The sequence below is a fragment of the Oncorhynchus masou genome, chromosome 10, assembly GCF_036934945.1.
Source record: "Oncorhynchus masou masou isolate Uvic2021 chromosome 10, UVic_Omas_1.1, whole genome shotgun sequence".
Classification (NCBI taxonomy): domain Eukaryota; kingdom Metazoa; phylum Chordata; class Actinopteri; order Salmoniformes; family Salmonidae; genus Oncorhynchus; species Oncorhynchus masou.
In genome coordinates this window covers 8,820,304-8,847,756 of record NC_088221.1, presented here as the reverse complement: position 1 = coordinate 8,847,756, position 27,453 = coordinate 8,820,304, and the positions used below count along the sequence as shown (strand labels likewise).

The following is a 27,453-nucleotide window of genomic DNA, read 5'->3' as shown; positions in this document are numbered from 1 at the left end:
AGAAAGTCAGTGTCCGCTTTCATCATTCTTACTGCTTCAAGTTCAATAGCTTACCTTCACTCTCCTAGTTGGACATGCGAGATCAGGTGCTCATGTGGTCTCAATTCAATAGAGTAGACCTATCGGCACTAGGCTATGTATGGGTGGTGAAGCACGGGACGGTTATCTTTCCATGTACTTCATAAACTTGATTAGGCTAAATCATCCCACTCCTAAAAGGTAGGCTATGTGCAAAATGTAGCTCAAGAGAAAGTGCAAATGTCCGTTCTCCAACTTTGGCTCTCTTTCGTACTATGTTTAGCCTATTGGTTGATATAGCCCATTAGGCCTAATACCGATAGCCTAATACAATGGGCTGAGCGATAATCTCTGGTAATTATTGTGTTTCTTAAGTTATGTTTGCGCATATAAGGCCCAAAATTGCTGGGACCAAAGCTGCCAAGCGAGCTGAGTCAGATACACCTAAAATAACATTTGCAGGACTGTGAAACCTGTTTTTGTGGGTGTGGGTGGGAGTGGGAGTCAGACAAAAAGCCATCGGGAGCGGGCAGGTGATGTATGAAAAGCTGCAGGAAGAAGAAATCAGTCCCGCAAAGACCTCTAGGGGTCTCACACATTCAAGTCAATCAATCAATCAAATCACATTTATTTATGAAGACCTTTTTACATCAGCAGTTGTCGCCAAGTGCTTATACATGAACTGAGCCTAAAACCCCCAAAGAGCAAGCAATGAAGATGTAGAAGCACAGTGGCTAGGAAAAACTCCCTAGAAAGGCAGGAACCAAGGATGAAACCGAGAGAGGAACCAGGCTCTGAGGGGTGGTCAGTCCTCTTCTGGGTGTGCTGAGGTGGAGATTATAAGAGTACATGGCCATTAAGGCCAGATTGTTCTTCAAGATGTTCAAACGTACATAATGACCAGCAGAGGAGGGTCGTAACAGCAGGTCTAGGACAAGGTAGCACGACCTGGTCAGGGTTCCATAGCCACAGGTAGAACAGCAGAAACTGGATCAGCAGCACAACCAGGTGGACTGGGGACAGCCAGGAGTCGTCTGGCCAGGTTGTCCTGAGAAATGGTCCTAGGGCTCAGGATCTCCGGGAGAATTACACCAGATATGACAGTATTAAAACATAGGTACTGGGGACTGAGACAGGGGTGGTCGGAGGACACTGGCCCCATCCAAAGTTAAGCCCGGACAGGGTTTCCCGGCAGGATATAACCCCACCACTTGCCAAAGCACAGCCCCCCACACCACCAAAGGGATCAACACACTAACTTACTACCCTGAGACAAGGCCGACTATAGCCCACAAAGATCTCCCCCACCGCACAAGCCTGAGGACAGGAAGTATGGGAGAGCACGAGCAAGCCAGTGACTCTTGTAATAGGGTCAGAGAATCCGAGGGGAGCCGGCCAGGCAAAGACAGCAAGGGTGGTTCGTCACTTTAGTGCCTTGCCGTTCACCTTCGCACCCCTGGGCCATACTGCACTCAATCATAGGACCTACTAGAAATGTTTATGATGGCCCTGGAGGGGATGGCTGCAGTCTTATCGGTTCTTAACCAACCAACCATGCTATTTTGTTAGTTTTTTCATGTTGTTCGTAACTTGTTTTGTACATAATGTTGCTGCTACCATCTCTTATGACCTAAAAGAGCTTCTGGTCATCAGAACCATTACTTACTTCAGATTAGACAGTTTTTCTTCAATGAGTCAGACGGGAAGGATATACTACAGACACCCGACCAGGCCCAGAACCCCTCCATTCGCTGGAGGAAGAAATTGAGATTTTGCGTACAAAGATCAGGGTGCCTTGTGAGGATCAGCCGGGGAGTGGCTAATCTGCCTTTGCCTTTTGTCCTGCTAGCCAACGTTCAATCGCTGGACAATAAATAGAACGAACCACACTTTCTACCTAGAGTGTTTTCATCTGTATTTTTCGTAGTTGTCTACATACCACTACAGACCGATGCTGGCACTAAAACCACACTCAATGAGCTGTATACCACCATAAGCAAACAGGAAAAAGCTTATCCAGAGGCGGAGCTCTTAGTGGTCATGGACTTTAATGCAGGAAAACTTAAATCCGTTTCACCTCATTTCTATCAGCATGTTAAATGTGCAACCAGAGGTAAACAATTCTAGACCACCTTTACTCCACACACAGAGACATGTACAAAGCTCTCCTTTGCCCTCCATTTGGCAAATCTGACCATAATTCTATCCTCCTGATTCCTGCTTACAAGCAACAATTAAAGCAGGAAGCACCAGTGACTCGGTCTATAAAAAAGTAGTCAGATGAAGCAGATACTAAGCTACAGGACTGTTTTGCTAGTACAGATTGGAATATGTTCTGTGATTCTTCCGATGGCATTGAGGAGTACACCACATCAATCACTGGCTTTATCAATAAGTGCATTGAGGACTTCGTCTGTTCTGGACGACTGTGTTATCATGCTCTCTGCAGCCAATCTAAGTAAGACCTTTAAACAGGTCAACATTCACAAGGCCGCAGGGCCAGACGGATTACCAGGATGTGTACTCCGAGCATGTGCTGACCAACTGGCAAGTGTCTTCACTGACATTTTCAACCTCTCTCTGTAATACCAAAATGTTTCAAGCAGACCACCATAGTGTCTGTGCCCAAGAACACTAAGGTAACCAGCCTAAATGACTACACGTCTGTAGCACTCACGTCTGTAGCCATGAAATGCTTTGAAAGTCTGGTCATGGCTTGCTTTTTGGTTTCTAGTTAACATTCTAGCAGCCATTTTTAGCACTAACAGGTTTATTTAGTGCCTTATCCAGGTAGCCATGAGTAGAGCATTGACGTAGTCTAATCTTGAAGTGACAAAAGCATGGATTAGCTTTTACGCAGTGCTACGAAGATGAAAAAGGGAGAGATCAGGGTCAAGAGTAACGCAGAGGTCCTTCAGTTTTATTTAAGACGACTATACAACCACCGAGATTGATTGTCAGATCCAATAGCAAGATCTCTTTGTTTGGATCTAGAACTAGCATCTCTGTTTTGACTGAGTTTACGTGATGGGTCACATTTTGAGGAAAGTGGTAATTGTGGTTTTAATTCGAAAGCTGCCTTATTCAATCCCAGGCTATTGTGCCTAAAGCACAGTATAGGGTATGAGATGCTTTTCAGAGAATGACTGTGCAAAAATATTTCATGGTTGTGGTTCCTAAAACAATGACATCTAACGCATGCTTTATTTCTACTTAAAGTTTTCATTGTCTGGTTCATTCTATTGGTCATGCTGTGACCCATCTACCACTTTACCCCCTGTCCTTTCCCTCCAACCTCTCAGCCTCTAAAAAGCAACGGGTGCGCTTCAGCAACATCATGGAGGTGCGCCAGCTCCCGTCCACACAGGCCCTGGAGGCCAAGCTATCGCGCATGTCCTACCCCGCCGCCAAGGAGCACGAGTCCATGCTCCGCACAGTGGGAAAGCTCACCGTCACCGACGTGGCCAAGATCAGCTTCTTCTTCTGCTTTGTGGTAAGTTAATTCAAATAACTTAATTTTTTTATCTGTTTGAGGGGAACTTTTTTTGTCAGTGTGTGTAGACATATGACTTGTTAGACTCTCAGACATTCTGTATACTAGTTTGGAACTTCCGTATTAAGTTGGAGGGGGGACAAATTTATATCTAAAATGAGTCTTTGGAGTACCTGCATTTTGGAGCTTTTTGATGATGTCTCTCATTACTGACATTACTGTCAATTTGCTAGGTAAATTAACCAAAACCCTTCTGTTATTATCATTGAGTTATTGCTGGTGATACTACTAATTTTGCTGCAGAGTGTGTTTTCTGTACGCTCAACAAGTCATGGCTTTGGACTTCTCCCTTCATGAATAGTATAAATGAGTATAAATTAACACATTATGCATGTAAGAATCTTCAACTCGTTTGTCTTACTAACTTTGGGATTGTAAACAAATCTTTGTATCACAACTCATTTCCCACATGAGCAATGACCCAGAATTGAGGGTAGACCACACACGATGAGTAATAGTAAGTAAACTACCATCTTTGGTACAAATCAGAGGTGTCATGCTGACACTTCTCTCTCTCCTACTTCTCTCCTTCACAGTGGTTCCTAGCAAACCTCTCCTACCAAGAGGCCCTGTCGGACACGCAGGTTGCCATAGTGAACATTCTGTCCTCCACTTCAGGTGAGTGCAAATACTAAATGTGATTTTACTCAGCGAAATGTACATTTAGGATCTTAAAATGAATAGAAAAAACACTGATGATTTTTTATTTTTTATAATACAGTCATTATGGACCTTTTTAATAATATTGTTGCAAATAAATGTTCCAATGTTGGAAAATCACAGCATAAGTATTTAAAAATTTCACCTTGAACAGGTTGAACTCAGTACAGGACGTGTTGTGAACAGTCTCGCTGATATTGTCCTCCTCACCAGGTCTCTTCACCCTCATCCTGGCGGCCATATTTCCCAGTAATAGCAGCGACCGCTTTACTCTGTCCAAGCTCTTAGCTGTGGCTCTGAGGTAAGCCTTGACATCAGCTGAATTATTGTAGTTACTCTGGGTTGCTACTCTGTAGTTACACTGTTTCTCTGGTCTCTTTCCCTGTAGCATGGGAGGAGTGGTTCTTGTCAGTTTCTCCAGCATGGACAGCCCTGACGGAAAAGGCACTATAGGTAACCAGGGAGATAAAAGTGCTGCAGATGATAAACTTCTTTCCTCAAAATGTTTTGTTTTTGTTAGGCTTTTTTCCCCACCATATTCCTTATTCCTGCCTCCTGTTTACCCTCCTATCTCACTTCATATTGGTTGTATTTGTCATGTCTTGTGCTGTACTTGATGTACTACTTTAACGTGTCCTTATGTCATATTAATATGCTATATAAAACAATGTATTATTAAACCATTAAATCTAATCTGAAAGTGCAAGCCATGCCACAATGTCACATTTGCTTGCATTGCTAGCAGGAAAACCCTTTGGAGTGTAACCATGAGAGTTGTAACTCATGATACAGGGATGTATTAGCGTAAGATAATGTGATGATGAAGTCGTGTTGTGTTCAGGCTCTCTGTGGTCATTGGCTGGGGCTGCTCTGTACGCAGTCTACATCGTCATGATCAAGAGGAAGGTGGACCGGGAAGACAAGCTGGACATCCCCATGTTCTTTGGTATGTAGATCATAGTTATATCTATGACCTTTCTTACTAGAGTCAACTGTGGCAGCTTGGTCTGCTGCTGATTTTCAGATGCTCTTTTATTTCCTATGTACTCTATGTAATGATCCTGAATTGATTATAGGTATATACAGTGCCTTCGGAAAGTATTCAGACCCCATGATGTTACAGCCTTATTCTAAAACGGATTAAAGGAATAAAAATCCTCAGCAATCTACACACAATACCCCATAATGACAATGCAAAAACAAGTTTTTGGAAATTCTACCAAATGTATTAAAAACAGAAATACCTAAGTATTCAGACCCTTTGCTTTGAGACTCGAAATTGAGCTCAGATGCGTCCTGTTTCCATTGATCATCCTTGAGATGTCTCTACAACTTGATTGGATATTCCACCTGTGGTAAATTCAATTAATTGGACATGATTTGGAAAGGCAAACAACTGCCTATAAAAGGTCCCACAGTTGATAGTGCATGTAACAGGAAAAACCAAGCCATGAGGTCGAAGGAATTGTCCGTAGAGCTCCAACCCCCGATTGTGTCGAGGCACAAATCTGGGGAAGGGTACCAAAAGAAAATGTCTGGACTTGAACCCGATCGAACATCTTTGGAGATACCTGAAAATAGCTGTGTAGCGACGCTCCCCATCCTACCTGACAGAGATTGAGAGGATCTGCGGAGAAGAATGGGAGAAACTCTCCAAATAAATGTGTGCCAAGCTTGTAGCGTCATACCCAAGAAGACTCGAGGCTGTAGTCACTGCCAAAGGTGCTTCAACAAAGTACTGAGTAAAGGGTCTGAATACTTATGTAAATGTAATATTTCATTTTTTTTATTCTTATAAATTGGCAAAAATTTCGAAACTATTTTTGCTTTGTCAGTATGTGGTAGTGCGTAGATTGAGGTTTTTTTATAAATATATTTTTTATCCATTTTATAATAAAGCTGTAACGTAACAAAAATGTGAAAGAAGTCTGAATACTTATCGTATGTACTGTTTAAACATAGCCAAAAAAGTCGGTGATAAGGTGTTTCCTTGTTTTACACCCGAAGGTGTGGGAAACCAATCTGTATGATATTAATTTACATGCACACAAGCAATTGGTACTTTGTAAAGAGACTGGATTGCGTGATAAAATTTCCCATCAACCCCTACCTTTAACAAACTCTAGGCTAAAATATCCCTATTTACAAAATCATAAGCTATTGGGAAATCAAGTAAGAATGCAAAAGTTTAGCTTCATGTAATCTATTTCTGATTATTGTACAGACCGAGAATATATGATCTATACATACTCTGGATTGACGAAACCATTTTGTTCTTCCACAAGAATGGGGATCGATGAATCTGCAATAACTGCCCTCGCTGATATCTCCATTTCAATAGGAACAGTCTTTTATCAAACACATGCTGTTTTTTCTTGAATTCCTTCTTATGCTGTTCTGTTGTATTCCTATCTTCACACTGTAAAAAATAAGTACTCAGCCTTGAGCATTACAGACCGTAGGTACTGTAACTCATCATTCCAATAAGGCTTGTAAACTTTCCTGGACTTGGGGGTGTATTCTTTATTCGCATCATTTTCCTCATTTCAGAATATATAATATCACAAAATGTTTCATACCACACATCTAAATCAAATGTTGTTTCTTGGCATCTTTGCAGAGTTTTGATGAGTTCCACCAGAGCTCTACATTTCAGAACATAGTAATTTGGCACATTTATTTTCTTAAATGTAGGGATATGTATCTGTTGCCCCAAATAATGCACAGTAATACCTGGTTGATAAAGTTTGTGGCCAACACAAAATAATAATAATAAATGAGAATGATCTTTACATAGTTGAATGTGTAGTTGAATGTTCTGACAACAAAATCACACAAAAATGATCAATGGAAATCAAATTCATCAACCCATGGAGGTCTGGATTTGTAGTCACTCAAAATTAAAGTGGAAAACCACACTACAGGCATATCCAACTTTGATGCAATGTCCTTAAAACAAGTCAAAATGAGGCTCAGTAGTGTGTGGCCTCCACGTGCCTGTATGACCTCCCTACAACACCTGGGCATGCTCCTGATGAGGTGGCGGATGGTCTCCTGAGGGATCTCCTCCCAGACCTGGACTAAAGCATCTGCCAACTCCTGGACAGTCTGTGGTGCAACGTGGCGTTGGTGGATGGAGCGAGACATGATGTCCCAGATGTGCTCAATTGGATTCAGGTCTGGGGAATGGGCGGGCCAGTCCATAGCATCAATGCCTTCCTCTTGCAGGAACTGCTGACACACTCCAGCCACACGAGGTCTAGCATTGTCTTGCATTAGGAGGAACCCAGGGCCAACCCCACCAGTATATGGTCTCACAAGGGGTCTGAGGATCTCATCTCGGTACCTAATGGCAGTCAGGCTACCTCTGGCGAGCACATGGAGGGCTGTGCGGCCCCCCAAAGAAATGCCACCCCACACCATGACTGACCCACCGCCAAACCGGTCATGCTGGAGGATGTTGCAAGCAGTAGAATGTTCTCCACGGCGTCTCCAGACTCTGTCACACGTGCTAAGTGTGAACCTGCTTTCATCTGTGAAGAGCACAGGGCGCCAGTGGCGAATTTGCCAATCTTGGTGTTCTCTGGCAAATGCTAAACGTCCTGCATGATGTTGGGCTGTAAGCCCAACCCCCACCTGTGGACGTCGGGAACTCATACCACCCTCATGGAGTCTGTTTCTGACCGTTTGAGCAGACACATGCACATTTGTGGCCTGCTGGAGGTCATTTTGCAGGGCTCTGGCAGTGCTCCTCCTTGCACAAAGTCGGAGGTAGCGGGCCTGCTGCTGGATTGTTGCCCTCCTACGGCCTCCTCCACGTCTCCTGATGTACTGGCCTGTCTCCTGGTAGCGCCTCCATGCTCTGGACACTACGCTGACAGACACAGCAAACCTTCTTGCCACAGCTTGCATTGATGTGCCATCCTGGTGAGCTGCACTACCTGAGCCACTTGTGTGGGTTGTAGACTCCATCTCATGCTACCACTAGAGTGAAAGCACCGCCAGCATTCAAAATTGGCCAAAACATCAGCCAGGAAGCATAGGAACTGAGAAGTGGTCTGTGGTCACCACCTGCAGAACCACTCCTTTATTGGGGGTGTCTTGCTAATTGCCTATAATTTCCACCTATTGTCTATTCCATTTGCACAACAGCATGTGAAATTTATTGTCAATCAGTGTTGCTTCCTAAGTGGACAGTTTGATTTCACAGAAGTGTGATTGACTTGGAGTTACATTGTGTTGTTTAAGTGTTCCCTTTATTTTTTTGAGCAGTGTATATACTCCACCACAGCTTTTCCTTTGCCAGATATGGATGTAAAGTTATCGCTTCAGGGGCATATCCTTCCATTAATGATACACATTTTAGTGTCCTGAAGGAATTATATTCGGGTTTGCCCATGATGATTAACAATGTCATCCAAAGCAACACGCAATGGAATATTATCAATATAATTTATAGAGTCAGCTAACCTCCAAATTGGAGTAAATATCTCTGCTTCTATATGTACAGTACCAATCTGAAGTTTGGACACACCTACTCATTCAAGGGTTTTTCTTTATTTTTACTATTTTCTACATTGTAGAATAATAGTGAAGACGTCACAACTATGAAAGAACACACATGGAATATGTAGTAAACAAAAAAGTGTTAAACAAATCTAAATATATTTATATAGTAGCCACCTTTTGCCTTGACAGCTTTCACGTTTATCGTCGAAGGAATGAGCATTACACCGAGGCCTGTACTCTGGAGCGGGATCGATTTGGAGGTGGAGGGTCTGTCATGGTCTGGGGCGGTCTCTCACAGCATCATCGGACTGAGCTTGTTGTCATTGCAGGCAATCTCAACGCTGTGCGTTACAGGGAAGACATCCTTCTCCCTCATGTGGTACCCTTCCTGCAGGAACATCCTGACAGACAATGCCACTAGCCATACTGCTCGTTCTTTGCATGATTTCCTGCAAGACTTGAATGTCAGTGTTCTGCCATGGCCAGCGGGATCTCAATCCCATTGAGCACGTCTGGGACCTGTTGGATCGGACGGTGAGGTCTAGGGCCCCCCCCCCCCAGAAATGTCAGAGAACTTACAGGTGCCTTGGTGGAAGAGTGGGGTAAAATCTCACAGCAAGAACTGGCAAAACTGGTGCAGTCCATGTGGAGGAGATGCATTGCAGTACTTAATGCGCCGAGGAACTTCCACCTTCTCCACTGCTGTCCCGCCGATTTTGATAGGGTGGTTTCCTGAAGTCCACGAACAGCTCCTTTGCTTTGTTGAAGATGAGTAAGGTTATTTTCCTGGCACCACACACCCAGGACCCTCACCGCCTCCCTGTAGGCTGTCTCATCATTGTTGGTAATCAGGCCTACCACTGTTGTTGTCTGCGAACTTGATGATTGAGTTGGAGGTATGCGTGGCCACTCAGCCATGGGTGCACAGAGAGTACAGTAGGGGGCTGAGGACGCACCTTGTGGGACCCCAGTGTTGAGGATCAGCGAAGTGGAGGTGTTGTTTCCTACCTTCACCACCTGGGGGTGGCCCGTCAGGAAGTACAGAACCCAGTTGCACAGGGCGGAGTTCAGACCCAGGCCTCAAGCTTAATGATGAGCTTGGAGGGTACTGGCATGACTGTCCTGTGAGGATCACAATTGACAATAACCAGACCTTTTCTCACTCACAGAAAATAGGAAGAGGGAACTGGGCCTTTTTGACAGTTCACACTCTGTTGTAAATCACAGGAGGAGGTGGGCTCTTTCTCCCCCTTCAGTATCAACCAAAGGAATATATTTGTTTCACAGACAGTTTTCCCTCTTAAACTCTAACACGGTCAAATGTGAATACTGGAACAATATTTATAACATTGTGGGGAATGGTCAGTGGGGAGCTATGGAAAATGAATGTAATATTGCTTTTTATTTTGTGATTAAAAACTGTATGAATGAAATACTTTAACTTATTTCCAACCAATACGTTGTGCATATAATATGAAAAATTAAAGTATTTTGTTAAGATAGGAATGTGATTTTAGGAGGTATGAGAGAATATATCTCCTATAAACTGTACATAAAGTTGAAGTCAGAAGTTTGCATACACCTTAGCCAAATACATTTAAACTCCGTTTTTCACAGTTCCTGACATTTATTCCTAGTAAAAATTCCCTGTCTGAGGTCAGTTAGGATCACTATTTTAAGAATGTGAAATGTAGCAATGAGACAAGATAGTAACTACTAACAATTGGATACCATGAAATTGAGGAGAAAACGGGTTCAAATTATTTTTTTAAAGAAGAAAGAAAAAAAAGAATGTGAAATATCTGATTAATAGTAGACAATGACTGACTTATTTCAGATTTTATTATCACATTCCTAGTGGGTCAGAAGCTTACATACACTCAATTAGTATTTGGTAGCGTTTCCTCCTGACAGAGCTGGTATAACTGAGTCAGGTTTGTCGGCATCCTTGCTCACACACTTTTTCAGTTTTGTAGGATTAAGTTCAGGGCTTTGTGATGGCCTCTCCAATACCTTGACTTTGTTGTCCTTAAGCCATTTTGCCACAACTTTGGAAGTATGCTTGGGGTCATTGTCCATTTGGAAGACCCATTTGCGTCCAGCTTTAACTTCCTGACTGATGTATTGATGTTGCTTCAATATATCCACATAGTTTTCCGTCCTCATGATGCCATCTATTTTGTGAAGTGCACCAGTCCCTCCTGCAGCAAAGCACCCCCACAACATGATGCTGCCACCCCCGTGCTTCACGGTTGGGATGGTGCTCTTCGGCTTGCAAGCCTCCCCCTTTTTCCTACAAACGTATTGATGGTCAGTATGGCCAAACAGTTATATTTTTTTTCATCAGACCAGAGGACATTTCTCCGAAAAGTACGAGTTTTGTCCCCATGTGCAGTTGCAAACCATAGTCTGGCTTTTTTTATGGCGGTTTTTGAGCTGCCTTTCAGGTTATGTCAATATTGGACTTGTTTTACTGTGGATATAGATACTTTTGTACCTGTTTCCTCCAGCATCTTCACAAGGTACTTTTGCTGTTGTTCTGGGATTGATTTGCACTTTTCACACCAAAGTACGTTCATCTCTAGGAGACAGAATGCGTCTCCTTCCTGAGTGGTATGATGGCTGCGTGGTCTCATGGTGTTTATACTTGTGTACTATTGTTTGTACAGATGAATGTGGTACCTTCAGGCATTTGAAAATTGCTCCCAAGGACGAACCAGACTTGTAAATGTCCTAACTGACTATAAACTATAGTTTGTTGACATGAATTTTGTGGAGTCGTTGAAAAACACGTTTTAATGACTCCAACATAAGTGTATGTTAACCTCCGACTTTAACTGTAAGTAAGTAGCCATGCCCTGAGTGAGGTCGGAGAGTGTGTCAGACGGACGGAGCTGTCCCCATCGGCCAGAGTCCGTAAAAAGCCTTGGTAACGAAATTAACGTTAAAACCAGGAAACGTGAGGGGAGAGTTACGTGTTTGAAATGATTGGAACTTTACTTCTTCACCTCGTGTTGAGATTCAAACTCACCTTCCTTTAGACCAGGAAAGACTGGGAGCTGCAGCCCACGTCTAAAGTGGTTTAAATCCTGACTATCAACATGAGGCGGAAGAGGCAAGAAGCTCACCTCAGACAATCGCTGGTACAGCTGATTAGATGTCCTAAGTCATATCAAGAAAAGTGAATCTAAGTGAAACTATCCTACTATGCTCATCAACAATGGGAACTGTCGACATGGCTGGCTATCTTCCAGAGTGAACAACCGTAGAAGACGGGAAAGGGGAGACCCCTTTCTGGTAATCAGTGCCATACAGCTTGCCGCTGAAATGCCAATAATCTTCATAAAGAGGGCTGGTTCCGATCTAACAGATTCTCGCACGTAAATTCAAAAACATTCATGATTTCTTATTCCAAATGGGCGGCGGTCCATTTGCAAATGATATTATTAATGTGAGAATGGTTCTAGAATTTATCCACGATAAGTGTGCCTTTTTCTACCCCGCTCCCCTTCATCTTTTTGTATCAAGCCGTCATATGGACCTTTGTCTCATGTAAAAGGTGCATGTTTATTCTGTGTTATTATTTAGTTAGCTAGTAAATAAATAATTCAACCAATTTGTGTACTACTGATTCATGAGTAAGGCTGAGGTTTTTACAGATGAATGAGGTTACGACTGTTCAGAATTATGATAAGAGGTAATGATTAATAAGATGTCTGTTTATCGATTGTAATAGGAAAAGTTTAATTCGGGAGATGGTAACTCTTTAAACAACCTCTTCTGTGGTGCCCCAAATCCCAAATGAGTTAGTTGTTACATGATTCATTTAAATTGGGTAACAATTAAACATAGTTAGTGGATTAAATAAATGACAGTCATCAGATTAATCAAAGTAAAGTCACGACAGTAGTATGGATTTGAATGCTGACCTATGGTCAATGAACAGCATTCTTACATAGGTATTCCTCTTGTCCAGATGGGATAGGGCAATATGCAGTGTGACTGGCTTTATGCATCGTCTGTGGATCTTTTGGGATGGTAAGCAAATTGAAGTGGTTCTAGAGTGTCAGATAAGGTAGAGGTGATATGATCCGTGGCTAGTTTTTCAGAGTACTTCATGATGACAGAAGTGAGTGCTATAGTAAATTATTTCAAGTTAAATTTGGTCTTTTGTGGGTGCAGGACCAATGGTGGCCACCTGGAAGCATGTGGGGACATTATAGGTTGAGATCAAGTATGTCCGTAAACACTCCAGCCAGCTGGTCTGCGCATGCTCTGAGAATGCGGCTAGGGCTGCCATCTGGGCCGGTAGCCTTGCGAGGGTTAACGCACTTAGATGTCTTACTCACATCGGAGGAGAGCCCACAGTCCTTGATAGCAGGCAGCGTTGGGGGCACTGTGTTCTCCTCAAAGTGGGAGAAGGTGTTTAGCTTGTCCGGGAGCAAGATGTCGGTGTCTGTGACGTGGCTGGTTTCCTTTGTAGTTCGTGTCTGAGCCGTTGAACTCCACTTTGTCACTATACTGATGTTTTTTTTACCTTTCAGAGGGTACGCTTTGAGTGCCTTACAGAGGGAATAACTACACTGTTTGTATTCGGCCATATTCCCAGTCACTTTGCCATGGTTAAATGCGGTGGTTCGCGCTTCGCTTTGAGTGCCTTACAGAGGGAATAACTACACTGTTTGTATTCGGCCATATTCCCAGTCACTTTGCCATGGTTAAATGCGGTGGTTCGCGCTTTCAGTTTTGCGCGAATACTGCCATCTATCCATGGTTTCTGGTTAGTTTAGGTTTTAATATTCACAGTGGGTACAACATCTCCTATACACTTCCTGATAAACTCAGGCAACGTGTTAGTGTATTCGTCGATGTTATTCTCGGAGGCTACCCGGAACATATATCAGTCCGCGTGATCAAAACAATCTTGAAGCTTGGATTCTGATTGATCTGACCAGTGTTAACTAGTCCTTAGCACTGGTACTTCCTGTTTGAGTTATTGCCTATAGAAGGGAGTAGCAAAATGGAGTTGTGATCAGATTTGCCACAGGGAGGGCTGGGGAGGGCCTTAGGCATCTCGGAAGTTGGAGTAGCAGTGATCGTGTTTTAGCAGCGCGAGTACTACAGTCAATGTATTGATAGAACTGCGGTAGCATTTCCCCATTTGCTTTGTTAAAATCTCCAGCTACAATAAATGCGGCCTCAGGATATGTGGTTTCCAGTTTGCATAAAGTCAGGTAAAGTTATTTTGAGGGACGTTGTGTTATCTGCTTCAGGGGGAATATACTTGGCTGTGAATATAACCAAAGATAATTATCTTGGGAAGTAATACAGCATTTGATTGTGATGTATTCTAGGGTTCCTGTATGTTATCACAATCACACCATGAGAAGTTAATCATGAAACATACACCCCCACCCTTTTTCCCAGAGAGATATTTATACCTGTCTGTCGCACTGAACTGAGAACCAAACTGGCTGTACGGACTCAGACAGTATACCCCAAGGGAGTCATGTGTTTGTGAAACTGAGTATTTTACAATCCTTGATGTCTTTCTGGAAGGAAATCTTCGCCCTGAGCTCGTCAACTTTATTATCCAGAGACTCAACATTCGCGATCAATATACTCTGAAGCGGTTGGTGGTGTGCATGCCTCCTGAGTTGGACTAGAAGTCCACTCCGAATACCTCTTCTCTGCCGGCAGAGTTTTGGATCAGCCTCTGGAATCAGTTCAATTGCCCTGGGGGGTGCAGACAAAGGATCTGATTCGGGAAAGTCGTATACCTGGTCGTAATGCTGGTGAGTTATCGCCTCTTTGATATCTGGCTGTATGTAATAACACAAAACAATTCTGGTCTAATAATGTAAGAAATAACACATTAAAAATCAAAATGTGGCAAAGTTGCCTTGGGGCTAGAAACACGGCTTCCCTATCTATCGGCGCCATTTTCCCTAAACCCTCAACCCTTGCTCTCTCTCCATGAAGCATGCAAGCATCACATTTATGTGATTAATAGGACCTGACCTATAGCTTATCATATCACATCAATAAATTGGTTATAACAAACTCCGAACACAGTAACGTGAAAGCAAAATGGATGTGAAGGACATGAAAAATAAACTCAATGGGAGAATGTTTACTGGTTGCTCAGGGGGGTAAGGGGAAGTCATCTGTGGAAGACGTCTGACTTAGTTGTGGAAACTACTGGTAGTTAATAAAAAGGAGGGTACAGGAGCAAGCGTTGTTTGAGTATTATGTGTGCCAAACAGTTGCTGTTCGATTACAATATTATTCTGACATTTTGGAACAGTGTAAACAACACTAAATAAATTAGTGTACCGGAGTCTGTTCTAATGATGATGAAAAAAAAAGCCTTATTACAGCAGACTAAAAACAGTTGCATGCATTCATGAATTGTGGTTTATTTTTTGTTTAGACTAATTATTCAAAGCTCCCTTTTTGTTATTTAATTTTAAAACTAAAATTCTTGATTACATTTCAAATCATGAATCTCGTATCCTGTGTGATTGCATGAATGAATGAGTGAGCAAGATGGCGCCGACAGAGATGGTCACCTCGCTTCGAGTCCTTAGGAAACTATGCAGTATTTAGTTTTTTTATGTATTATTTCTTAAGATTTCCTGGGGTAACAAGTGTTTTTACATATAGCCGGTAAGAACTATTGGATATAAGACCGACGTCAACTTACCAACATTACGACCATGAATACGACTTTCCCGAAGTGGATCCTCTGTTTGGACCACCACCCAGGACAATGGACCTAATCCCAGAAGCCGACCCCAAAACAACGGTGCCGTAGACAGAGATGCCTCCTGGTCAGGCTCCATAGACGTGCACATTGCTCACCTCTCCTGAGTATACTACTCGCCAATATTCCAGTCTCTTGACAACAAGGTGGATGATATTTGAGCAAGGGTTGCCTTCCAGGGAGACATCAGAGATTGTAACATCCTCTGTTTCACAGAAACATGGCTCTCTCGGAATATGTTGTCGGAATCGGTTCAGCCACTGGGCTTCTCCATGCATCGTGCCGACAGAGAGAAACTCTTCTCTGGGAATAGGAAGGGCGGGGGTAAATGCCTCATGATTAACAACTCATGGTGTAATCATAACAACACAGGAACTCAAGTCCTTCTGCTCACCTGACCTAGAATTCCTTACAATCAAATGCCATATTATTTTCCAAGGGAATTATCGTCAGTTACGTTACAGTGGTCTACATTTCTCCTCAAGCAGACACCAAGGAACTTCACTGGACTCTATTTAAACTGGAAACCATATATCCTGAGGTTGCATTTATTGTAGCTGGGGATTTTAACAAAGCAAAATTGAGAACAAAGCTACCTAAATTTGATCAGTTTATTGATTGCACTACGCGCGTGTCTAATACACTCGATCGCTGCTACTCTAACTTCCACGATGCATACACAGCCCTCCCCCACCCTCCCTTTGGCAAATCTGACCACGACGCCATCTTGCTCATAGGCAGAAACTCAAACAGGCTGTACCAGTGACTAGAACCATTCAATGCTGGTCTGACCAAGCGGAATCCACGCTTCAAGTTTGTTTTGATCATGCGGACTGGGATATGTTCCAGTCAGCCTCAGATAACAACATCGATCTATACGCTGACTTTGAGTGCATTGGGAATGTTGTACCCACTGTGACTATTTAACCTACCCTAACCAGAAACCGTGGATGGATGGCGGCATTCGCGCAAAACTGAAAGCGCAAACCACCGCATTTAACCATGGAAAGAGGTCTGGAAATATGGCTGAATATAAACAGTGTAGTTATTCCCTACGCAAGGCAATCAGACAAGCAAAATACCGGTGTAGGAACAAAGTGGAGTCGTAATTCAGGGTCTGCAGGAAATGGCAGGCTCTACAGGAAATAACGGACTACACAAAGAAAACCAGCCACGTCACGGACACCAACGTCATGCTTCCAGACAAACTAAACACCTTCTTTGCCCTACTCTGAGGATAATACAGTGCCACCGTTGTGGCTCACAAACAAGGACTGCTCCCACCCTCCGTGGCCGATGTGAGTAAAACATGTAAACATTTTAAACCTCGCAAGGCTTCTGGCCCAGATAGCAGCCCTTGCCCGCATCCTCAGAGCATGTGCAGACCAGCTGGCTGGTGTGTTTACAGACATATTCAATTACTCCTTATCCCAGTCTGCTGCTCCCACATGCTTCAAGATGGCCACCCTTGTTCCTGTACCCAGGAAGGCAAAGATAACTGAACTAACTACACCTGTAGCACTCACTTCTGTCATCATGAAGTGCTTTGAGAGACTAGTCAAGGATCATATCACCTCCACCTTACTGGCCTCCCTAGACCCACTTCAGTTTGCGTACCGCCCCAACAAGTCCACAGACGATGCAATCGCCATCACACTGCACACTGCCCTATCCCATCTGGACAAGAGGAATACCTACGTAAGAATGCTGTTCATTGACAACAGCTCAGCATTCAACATTCATCATAGTACCCTCCAAGCTCATCGATCTGGAGGCCCTTGGTCTCAACCCCTCCCTGTGCAATTGGGTCCTAGACTTTCTGACGAGCCGCCCCAGGTGTTGAAGGTAGGAAACAACATTTCCACTTCGCTGATCCTCAACACTGGGGCCCCACAAGGGTGCGTGCTCAGCTCTCTCCTGTACTCCCTGTTCACCCACGACTGCGTGGCCATGCCCTCCTCCAACTCAGTCATCAAGTTTGCAGACGACACAACAGTAGTGGGCTTAATTACCAACAATGACGAGACAGCCTACAGAGAGGAGGTGAGGGCACTCAGAGTGTGGTGTCAGGAAGTGTGTCAGTCTCTCACTCAATGTCAACAAAACAACGTCAACAAAACAAAGGAGATGATCATGGACTTCAGGAAATAGCAGAGGGAGCACCCGCCTATCCACATCGAAGGACAGCAGTGGAGAAGTTGGAAAGATTTTAAGTTTCTCGGCATGGAGGGCAGGTAGTTTGCCCCCAGTGATGCGTTGTGCAGACCGCACCACCCTCTGGAGAGCTGTTGCGCCTTCTTCACCACACTGTCTGTGTGGGTGGACCATTTCAGTTTGTCCATAATGCTCCACTGAAATGGTCCACCCACACAGACAGTGTGGTGAAGAAGGCACAACAGCTCTCCAGAGGGTGGTGCGGTCTGCACAACGCATCACCGGGGTCAAACTACCTGCCCTCCAAGACACCTACACCACCCGATGTCACAGGAAGGCCAAAAAGATCATCAAGGACAACAACCACCCGAGCCACTGCTTGTTCACACCACTACCATCAAGAAGGCGAGGTCAGTACAGGTGCATCAAAGCTGGGACCGAAAGTCTGAAAAACAGCGATCTCAAGGCCATCAGTCTGCTAAACAGTAATCACTAACACAAAGAGGTTGCTGCCTACATTGAGACCCAATCACTGGCCACTTTAATAAATGCCACTTTAATAATGTTTACATATCTTACATTACTCATATCATATGTATATACTGTATTTTATACAATCTACTGCACCTTGCCTATGCCGCTCGGCCATTGCTCATCCATATATTTACATGTACATACACCCCTTTTAGATTTGTGTGTATTAGGTAGTTGTTGGGAAATTGTTAGATATTACAACACTGTTGGAACTAGATGCACAACATTTCACTACACTCGCATTAACATCTGCTAACCATGTGTATGTGACCAATACGATTTAATTTGATGATTTGGTTGATACAGTAGCCTATGTATTGAAATATATAAATAAGTAAGTTACGGTACTAAGACTGAACAGGACACGCCTACAGCTCGATGGTGGTTATACAAGGTTACTATACAAAACCTACTAATGACAACAACATTACTTATTATTATAATGATGATCATAATAATAATTGTAATAATAACAATAAGAAGGAGATCAAGAAAAAGGAGGGTATAAGAGCGAGAGCTGCGTGCTTTTATTGTGTGACAAACAGGTGATGTTAGATTGCCTATTTAGAACAGTGTAAATAACACTAAATAAATAAGTATTACCAGTTTGTTCTAATGAAAGCCTTTATTACAGCATAGCAAAGAGCATAAACAGCCAAATCTGTGAAATTGCTTTATCATACATTTTACCGTCGCATGAGGCCTGGTGCTCTTGGAATCAGTAGGCTATTAAACAACCACTCAAACAGGCAACAGGTGCAAGATCTGTCTTATTTTTGTAGAGATATATGGATGATCATTAAGCAAGGCATATTTACCAGTTAGGCTATTGATTAAGTTAGGCTACCTAATTAAGTTTGGTTTTCCTACATTTTCTTAGACAGGCTAAGTCGAGCTGTTTCTTGGCCTGTGCTGCTCTTCCTCCTCCTCACTGTTCTCAATCCCAATATACTGGTTAACTTTGCTATTATGCACATGGCAACGTAAGGAAAGACACCACTGGATTAGCAGCTGGGTCTGGTTTGCTTAGTTCACGTGCTGTAATGTAACCAGACATGTGATGAGTGGAATATCTCTCTTCCTCTTCCGTCTCTGCTGTGTGCGCTCGGTCTCTGCAACTAACAGCTGCTGTATAGCTGTCAGTTTCTCTTGTGATGCTTAAACATCCACTATGCGTGCAGCTTTGAGCAACAATCTTGAACGAAAACGTACAGAAAGTTCATCCATCAGCACATTCCCAGGCATTTCTTTAGATAACAGCAAAACTTTTGAATTCCTCTTGTTTCAACTCTAAATTTCCCACAATGATTTTAATCAGAATATCTATTCCATTTAGCTACATTTTTTGTTCTTGTTCTCATGTCAAATGATTTAAGCCAATTATCCCAGTTCTAGTAGTATCATCTTGCAACTAGTGCATGTTGAAGAACATGGATAAGTAGGCTAGATCTATTAATAGTTGTATGATATTTTACAAGAACTTAGACCTGATCTGTTGTTATTGTCTTAGAATAGAGTTTATTTGGTGTTTTCTTCCCCTATAATCAAAAGACACAGTGTACAAAACATTAGGAACACCTTTCTAATATTGAGTTGCACCCACTTGCCCTCAGAATAGCCTCAATTCGTCGGGGCATGGACTACAAGGTGTCGAAAGCATTCCATAGGGATGCTGGCCCATGTTGACTCCAATGCTTCCCACAGTTGTGTCAAGTTGACTGGTTGTTCTTTGGGTTGTGGACCATTCTTGATACACACAGGAAACTGTTGAGCATGAATAACCCAGCAGTGTTGCAGTTCTTGACACACACAAACCGATATTTTGTCATGCCCATTCACCCTCTGAATGGCACACGTACACAATCCATGTCTGAAAGCTTAAAAATCATTCTTTAACCTGTCTCCTCCCCTTCATCTACACTGATTTTTGTGGATTTAACAGGTGACATCAATAAGAGATCATAGCTTTCACCTGGAGTCACCCTGTCATGGAAAGAACAGGTGTTCCTAATGCTTTTTCCACATTCTGTTACATTGGAGCCTTATTGTAGAATGGATGAAAAAAAAAAACGTTTTTTTTTTTTTTATCAATCTCCACACAATACCCCATAATGACAAAGAAAAAACAGTTTTAATTTTTTTTTGCAAATGTATTAAAAATAAAGAACTGATTTCACATTTCAAAAGTATTCAGAATCTTTACTCAGTACTTTGTTGAAGCACCTTTGGCAGCGATTACAGCCTCAAGTCTTCTTGGGTATGACGTTACAAGCTTGTGTTTGGGGAGTTTCTCCCATTCTTCTCTGCAGGTTCTCTCATTCTCTGTCAGGTTGGATGGGGAGAGTCGCTGCACAGCTATTTTCAGGTCTCTCCAGAGATGTTGGATTGGTTTCAAGTCTGAGCTCTGGCTGGGCCACTCAAGGACCTTCAGAGACTTGTCCCGAAGCCACTCCTGTGTTGTCTTCACTGTGTGCTTAGGGTTGTTGTCCTGTTGGAAGGTGAACATTCGCCCCAGTTTTGAGGTTCTGAGCGCCCTGGAACAGGTTTTCATCAAGTATCTCTCGGTACTTTGCTCCGTTCATCTTACCCACTATCCTGACTGTCCCTGCCGCTGAAAAACAATCCCACAGCATGGTGCTGCCACTCATGCTTCACCTTGGGGATGGTGCCAGGTTTCCTCCAGACATGGCATTCAGGCCAAAGAGTTTCATCTTGGTTTCATCAGACCAGAAAATCATGTTTCTCATGGTCTGAAAGTCCTTTGGGTGTGTTTTGGCAAACATCAAGTGGCCTGTCGTGCCTTTTACTGAGGAGTGGCTACCGTCTGGCCATAAAGGCCTGATTGGTGGAGTGCTGCAAAGATGGTTGTCTGTCCTTCTGGAAGGTTCTCCCATCTCAGCAGAGGAACTCTGGAGCTCTGTCCTTCAATTCTGCAGAATTTTTGGTACCCTTCCCCAGTTCTGTGCTTTGACACTATCCTCTCTTGTTCTATGGACAATTCCTTCAACCTCATGGCTTGATTTATGCTGTGACAGGCACTGTCAACTGTGGGACCTTTTTAAAGACAGTTGTGTGCCTTTCCAAATCGTATCCAATCAATTGAATGTACCACTTGTGGACTCCAATCAAGTTGTAGAAACATCAAGGATGATCAATGGAAACAGGATGCACCTGAGCTCAATTTTGAGTCTAATGGCAAATGGTCTAATTTACTTATTTAAAAAAGGTATGTTTTAATTTTGTATAAATTTGCAAAAATTTCAATAAACTGTTTTCGCTTTGTCATTAAGGGGTATTGTGTCATGCTGCTAGGTGACCTAAACTGTGATGCTCTCAATCTCACACAAATTATCACCTAACCTACCAGGTACAACCCCAAAGCCGTAAACACGGGCACCCTCATAGATATAATCCTAACCAACTTGCCCTCTAAATAAACCTCTGCTGTTTTCAACCAAGATCTCAGCGATCACTGCCTGCATCCGTAATGGGTCAGTGGTCAAATGACCTCCACTCATCACTATCAAACGCTCCCTGAAACACTTCAGCGAGAAGGCCTTTCTAATCGACCATGCCCGGATATCCTGGAAGGATATTGACCTCATCAAGAAATTTAGAACCAGGAACAGATATAGCCCTTGGTTCTCTCCAGACCTGACTGCCCTTAACCAACACAAAAACATCCTGTGGCGTTCTGCATTAGCATCGAACTGCCCCCGTTAAATGCAACTTTTTAGGGACGTTAGAAACCAATATACACAGGCAGTAAGAAAAGCCAAGGCTAGCTTTTTCAAGCAGAATTTTGCTTCCTGCAACACAAACTCAAAAACGTTCTGGAACGTTGTAAACTCCATGGAGAATAAGAGCACCTCTTCCCAGCTGCCCACTGCACTGATGATAGGAAACTCTGTCACCACCGATAAATCCACTATTATTGAGAGTTTCGATAAGCATATTTCTACGGCTGGCCATGCTTTCCACCTGGCCACCCCTACCCCGGTCAACAGCCCTGCCCCCCCCCCCCCACAGCAACTTGCCCAAGCCTTCCCCACTTCTCCTTCTCCCAAATCCAGTCAGCTGATGTTCTGAAAGAGCGGAAAAATCTGGACCCCCACAAATCAGCCGGGCTAGACAATCTGGACCCTTTCTTTCTAAAAAATGATCTGCCGAAATGGTTGCAACCCCCAAAATTGTTTCAACCCCTGATAATTTGTGTGAGATTGAGGGCATCAAGCTTAGCCTGTTGAACCTCTCGTGACGTCTGAGATTCCCAAAGATTGGAAAGCAGCTGCGGTCATCCCCCTCTTCAAAGGGGGGGACACTCTTGGCCCAAACTGCTACAGACCTATACCTATCCTACCATGCCTTTCTAAGGTCTTCGAAAGCCAAGTTGACAAACAGATCATCGACCATTTCGAATCCCACCATACCTTCTCCGCTAAGCAATCTGGTTTCAGAGCTGGTCATGGGTGCACTTCAGCCACGCTCAACGTTCTAAACGATACATTAACCGCCATCAATAAGAAACAATACTGTGCAGCCGTATTCATTGACCTGGCCTAGGCTTTCGACTCTGTCAATCACCACATCCTCATCGGCAGACTCAACACCCTTGGTTTCTCAAATGATTGCCTCGCCTGGTTCACCAACTACTTCTCCAACAGAGTTCAGTGTGTCAAATCTGAGGGCCTGTTGTCCGGGCCTCTGGCAGTCTCTATGGGGGTGCCACAGGGTTCAATTCTTGGGCCGACTCTCTTCTCTGTATTTATCAATGATGTCACTCTTGCTGCTGGTGAGTCTCTGATCCACTCTGATTGGCTTCCTATTTCCCAACAAAGCATCCTTCACTCATGCTGCCAAACTGACCATCTTACCGATCCTCGACTTTGGCGATGTCATTTACAAAATAGCCTCCAACACCCTACTCAACAAATTGGATGCGGTCTATCACGGTGGCATCTGTTTTGTCACCAAAGCTCCATATACTACCCACTACTGCGACCTGTACACTCTCGTTGGCTGGCCCTCGCTTCATACTCGTCGCCAAACCCACTGGCTTCAGGTCATCTACAAGACCCTGCTAGGTAAAGTCCCCCCTTATCTCTGCTCGCTGGTCACCATAGCTGCACCCACCCGTAGCACACGTTCCAGCAGGTATATCTCACTTGTCACCCCCAAAGCCAATTCCTGCTTTGGCCGCCTCTCCTTCCAGTTTTCTGCTGCCAATGACTGGAACGAACTACAAAAATCTCTGAAACTGTAAACACTTATCTCCCTCACTAGCTTTAAGCACCAGCTGTCAGAGCACTGCACCTGTACATAGCCCATCTATAAATAACCCAAACAACTACCTCTTCCCCTACTGCATTTACAGTGCCTTGCGAAAGTATTCGGCCCCCTTGAACTTTGCGACCTTTTGCCACATTTCAGGCTTCAAACATAAAGATATAAAACTGTATTTTTTTGTGAAGAATCAACAACAAGTGGGACACAATCATGAAGTGGAACGACATTTATTGGATATTTCAAACTTTTTTAACAAATCAAAAACTGAAAAATTGGTCGTGCAAAATTATTCAGCCCCTTTACTTTCAGTGCAGCAAACTCTCTCCAGAAGTTCAGTGAGGATCTCTGAATGATCCAATGTTGACCTAAATGACTAATGATGATAAATACAATCCACCTGTGTGTTATCAAGTCTCCGTATAAATGCACCTGCACTGTGATAGTCTCAGAGGTCCGTTTAAAAGCACAGAGAGCATCATGAAGAACAAGGAACACACCAGGCAGGTCCGAGATACTGTTGTGAAGAAGTTTAAAGCCGGATTTGGATACAAAAAGATTTCCCAAGCTTTAAACATCCCAAGGAGCACTGTGCAAGCGATAATATTGAAATGGAAGGAGTATCAGACCACTGCAAATCTACCAAGACCTGGCCGTCCCTCTAAACTTTCAGCTCATACAAGGAGAAGACTGATCAGAGATGCAGCCAAGAGGCCCATGATCACTCTGGATGAACTGCAGAGATCTACAGCTGAGGTGGGAGACTCTGTCCATAGGACAACAATCAGTCGTATATTGCACAAATCTGTCCTTTATGGAAGAGTGGCAAGAAGAAAGCCATTTCTTAAAGATATCCATAAAAAGTGTTGTTTAAAGTTTGCCACAAGCCACCTGGGAGACACACCAAACATGTGGAAGAAGGTGCTCTGGTCAGATGAAACCAAAATGGAACTTTTTGGCAACAATGCAAAACGTTATGTTTGGCCTAAAAGCAACACAGCGCATCACCCTGAACACACCATACCCACTGTCAAACATGGTGGTGGCAGCATCATGGTTTGGGCCTGCTTTTCTTCAGCAGGGACAGGGAAGATGGTTAAAATTGATGGGAAGATGGATGGAGCCAAATACAGGACCATTCTGGAAGAAAACCTGATGGAGTCTGCAAAAGACCTGAGACTGGGACGGAGATTTGTCTTCCAACAAGACAATGATCCAAAACATAAAGCAAAATCTACAATGGAATGGTTCAAAAATAAACATATCCAGGTGTTAGAATGGCCAAGTCAAAGTCCAGACCAGAATCCAATCGAGAATCTGTGGAAAGAACTGAAAACTGCTGTTCACAAATGCTCTCCATCCAACCTCACTGAGCTCGAGCTGTTTTGCAAGGAGGAATGCGGAAAAAATTTCAGTCTCTCGATGTGCAAAACTGATAGAGACATACCCCAAGCGACTTACAGCTGTAATCGCAGCAAAAGGTGGCGCTACAAAGTATTAACTTAAGGGGGCTGAATAATTTTGCACACCCAATTTTTCAGTTTTTGATTTGTTAAAAAAGTTTGAAATATCCAATAAATGTCGTTCCACTTCATGATTGTGTCCCACTTGTTGTTGATTCTTCACAAAAAAATACAGTTTTATATCTTTATGTTTGAAGCCTGAAATGTGACAAAAGTTTGCACAGTTCAAGGGGGCCGAATACTTTCGCAAGGCACTGTATTTATTTTGCTCCTTTGCACCTCAGTATTTCTATTTCTACTTTGCACACTCATCTACTGTCAAATCTACCATTCCAGTGTTTTAATTGCTATATTGTATTTACTTCGCCACCATGGCCTATTTATTGCCTTTTACCTCCCTTATCTCAACTCATTTGCTCACATTGTATATAGACTTATTTTTCTGCTGTATTATTGCCTGTATGTTTGCTTTACTCCGTGTGTAACTCTGTTGTTATATGTGTCGAGCTGCTTTGCTTTATCTTGGCCAGGTCGCAGTTGTAAATGAGAACTTGTTCTCAACTTGCCTACCTGGTTAAATAAAGGTGAAATAAAAAATAAATAAAAAAATTCTAACATTTATTAAATAGTCAAACAAAGTATGGAAAAAGTCAAGGGGTCTGAATACTTTCCGAATGCAACTCAATGGGATGTTTATTTATTTTTTTGAAACATCTTTAATTAGGGTCAAATTTGAACAATTAAAAAAAAAGAGTGATGGAGTTAATCGCACAGAAAAGCATGTGATTAACTAGATACTTAAAAAAAAATCCTATGGCAGCCCTAATTATATTATTGAATGTTAGTAATATGTAACTTGTAACATTTTTACCTGTGAATAGTGCTAAATGTTAATAATATATAAGTAGTAATATAGTTGTTATTTTCTGTTATCTGTATCTCTTAGGGTTTGTGGGTTTGTTCAACCTGCTCCTCCTGTGGCCAGGGTTCCTTGTGCTTCACTACACAGGCTTTGAGGCCTTTGAGCTGCCCAGCAAGCTAGTGTGGATCTACATCCTCATCAACGGCCTCATCGGTACCGTGCTCTCCGAGTTCCTCTGGCTATGGTGCGTGTCGGTTGATGGATGGATTGAACAGCCACATATTATGTGTACTACACCTTGTCTGCTCTGATATTCACACTGTGTGGAAACACACACTGTTCAAAAACCTGTTTCTTTAATCCAAACTTGATATTTATGTGCATAAATTGGCCTTGCATGTAAATCATGATTTCAATGGGAGATATTCACGAAAATTCGAGTTACCCGGACAGATCTCGAGTTAAGATTCGGCCCCATGTCTATAGGGCAGGGGTATTCAACCGGGGGTCTGCGGCCTACAAGAGAGCAATTGGAGCCTATTACACTCACTGGAATATTTCACATGGGCTTTGTTTAACCAGCTAAACAGCTGCTCTTAGCGAAAATGTGTTTGGAGTTACCTTTCTTGCAAATAGGCTGTTAGAGTTTTGATTATAATGTGGGGACTGGAGGTCAAAATTATCTACCATATTTGTATTTTTTTTTACCTTAATTTAACTAGGCAAGTCAGTTAAGAACAAATTCCTATTTTCAATGACGGCCTAGGAACTGCGGGTTAACTGCCTGTTCAGGGGCAGAACGACAGATTTGTACCTTGTCAGCTCGGGGGTTGAACTTGCAACCTTCCAGTTACTAGTCCAACGCTCTAACCACTAGGCTACCCTGCCGCCCCTCTTCTCATTACACCTGATAAGACAAGATGCGGGAATGTTTTAATTTTGCTAATGTATGTGGTTCGCCGGTGTGCCTGGGAAGGGGTCCCTGGCCAAGAAAAGGTTGAAGACTGCTATAGGATGTTATGCAGAGTTGTGCCCGAGTGATAAACATTTGATTTATTGCTTAAGGCTAGCATTTGATTGAATTGCTTGTGTTCTTTATAATGTTGTCTGTTACTTCTTTCCATAGGGGCTGCTTTCTCACCTCCTCCCTAATAGGCACACTGGCCCTCAGCCTCACTATCCCACTCTCCATCATAGCAGACATATGCATGCAGAAGGTAAGAGGGGGCACTATTATTGTCGGACACACATGTTGCCGTCACACTCTTTAGCATGACTGGTCTACCAAAGGTGTTGTGTAAAAATGGTTAATTGGTCAAATAGTGGGACTGGGTTGTGATGGATGCTATGTCACATGCCACTTAGCGTAATTCTGTTTTGTGACAGGGTATCACCTAGCAATGTGATGAGAGAGCTTTGTCTGTATATGCTAAGTTTCAAATTAGCATATATTTTTGTGTGGCAATAGTTTAAAAAGTTGATGTCAAGACAATGCACTACTCTTCTATGAATCAGTCCTGAGATGGTTGGGATTGCTATACCTGTAGCTTTTCTTAAAAGCGTAAGTTCATTGCAAGTATTGGATAATGTTTCTGACCCATTGTTAGGTAACTGGCCCTTCCATCTATAAATGTGCTATTTAAGCAGCTAT

At 43.1% G+C, this 27,453-nt stretch overlaps 1 protein-coding gene across 4 annotated transcripts in view; it reads left to right on the top strand.

Moving 5' to 3' along the window:
- The window catches only part of LOC135547096 (solute carrier family 35 member F5-like), a 37,385-nt gene that overhangs the window by 5,765 nt on the left and 4,167 nt on the right, over positions 1-27,453 (top strand). For all 4 annotated transcript variants that reach the window (XM_064975763.1, XM_064975765.1, XM_064975762.1 and 1 more), the window contains exons 7-13: positions 3,321-3,511; positions 4,108-4,189; positions 4,445-4,532; positions 4,620-4,684; positions 5,073-5,177; positions 25,887-26,046; positions 26,929-27,019. In XM_064975763.1, coding sequence (XP_064831835.1) covers positions 3,321-3,511; positions 4,108-4,189; positions 4,445-4,532; positions 4,620-4,684; positions 5,073-5,177; positions 25,887-26,046; positions 26,929-27,019 — 782 coding nt within the window. The remainder of the gene's footprint in view (positions 1-3,320; positions 3,512-4,107; positions 4,190-4,444; positions 4,533-4,619; positions 4,685-5,072; positions 5,178-25,886; positions 26,047-26,928; positions 27,020-27,453) is intronic.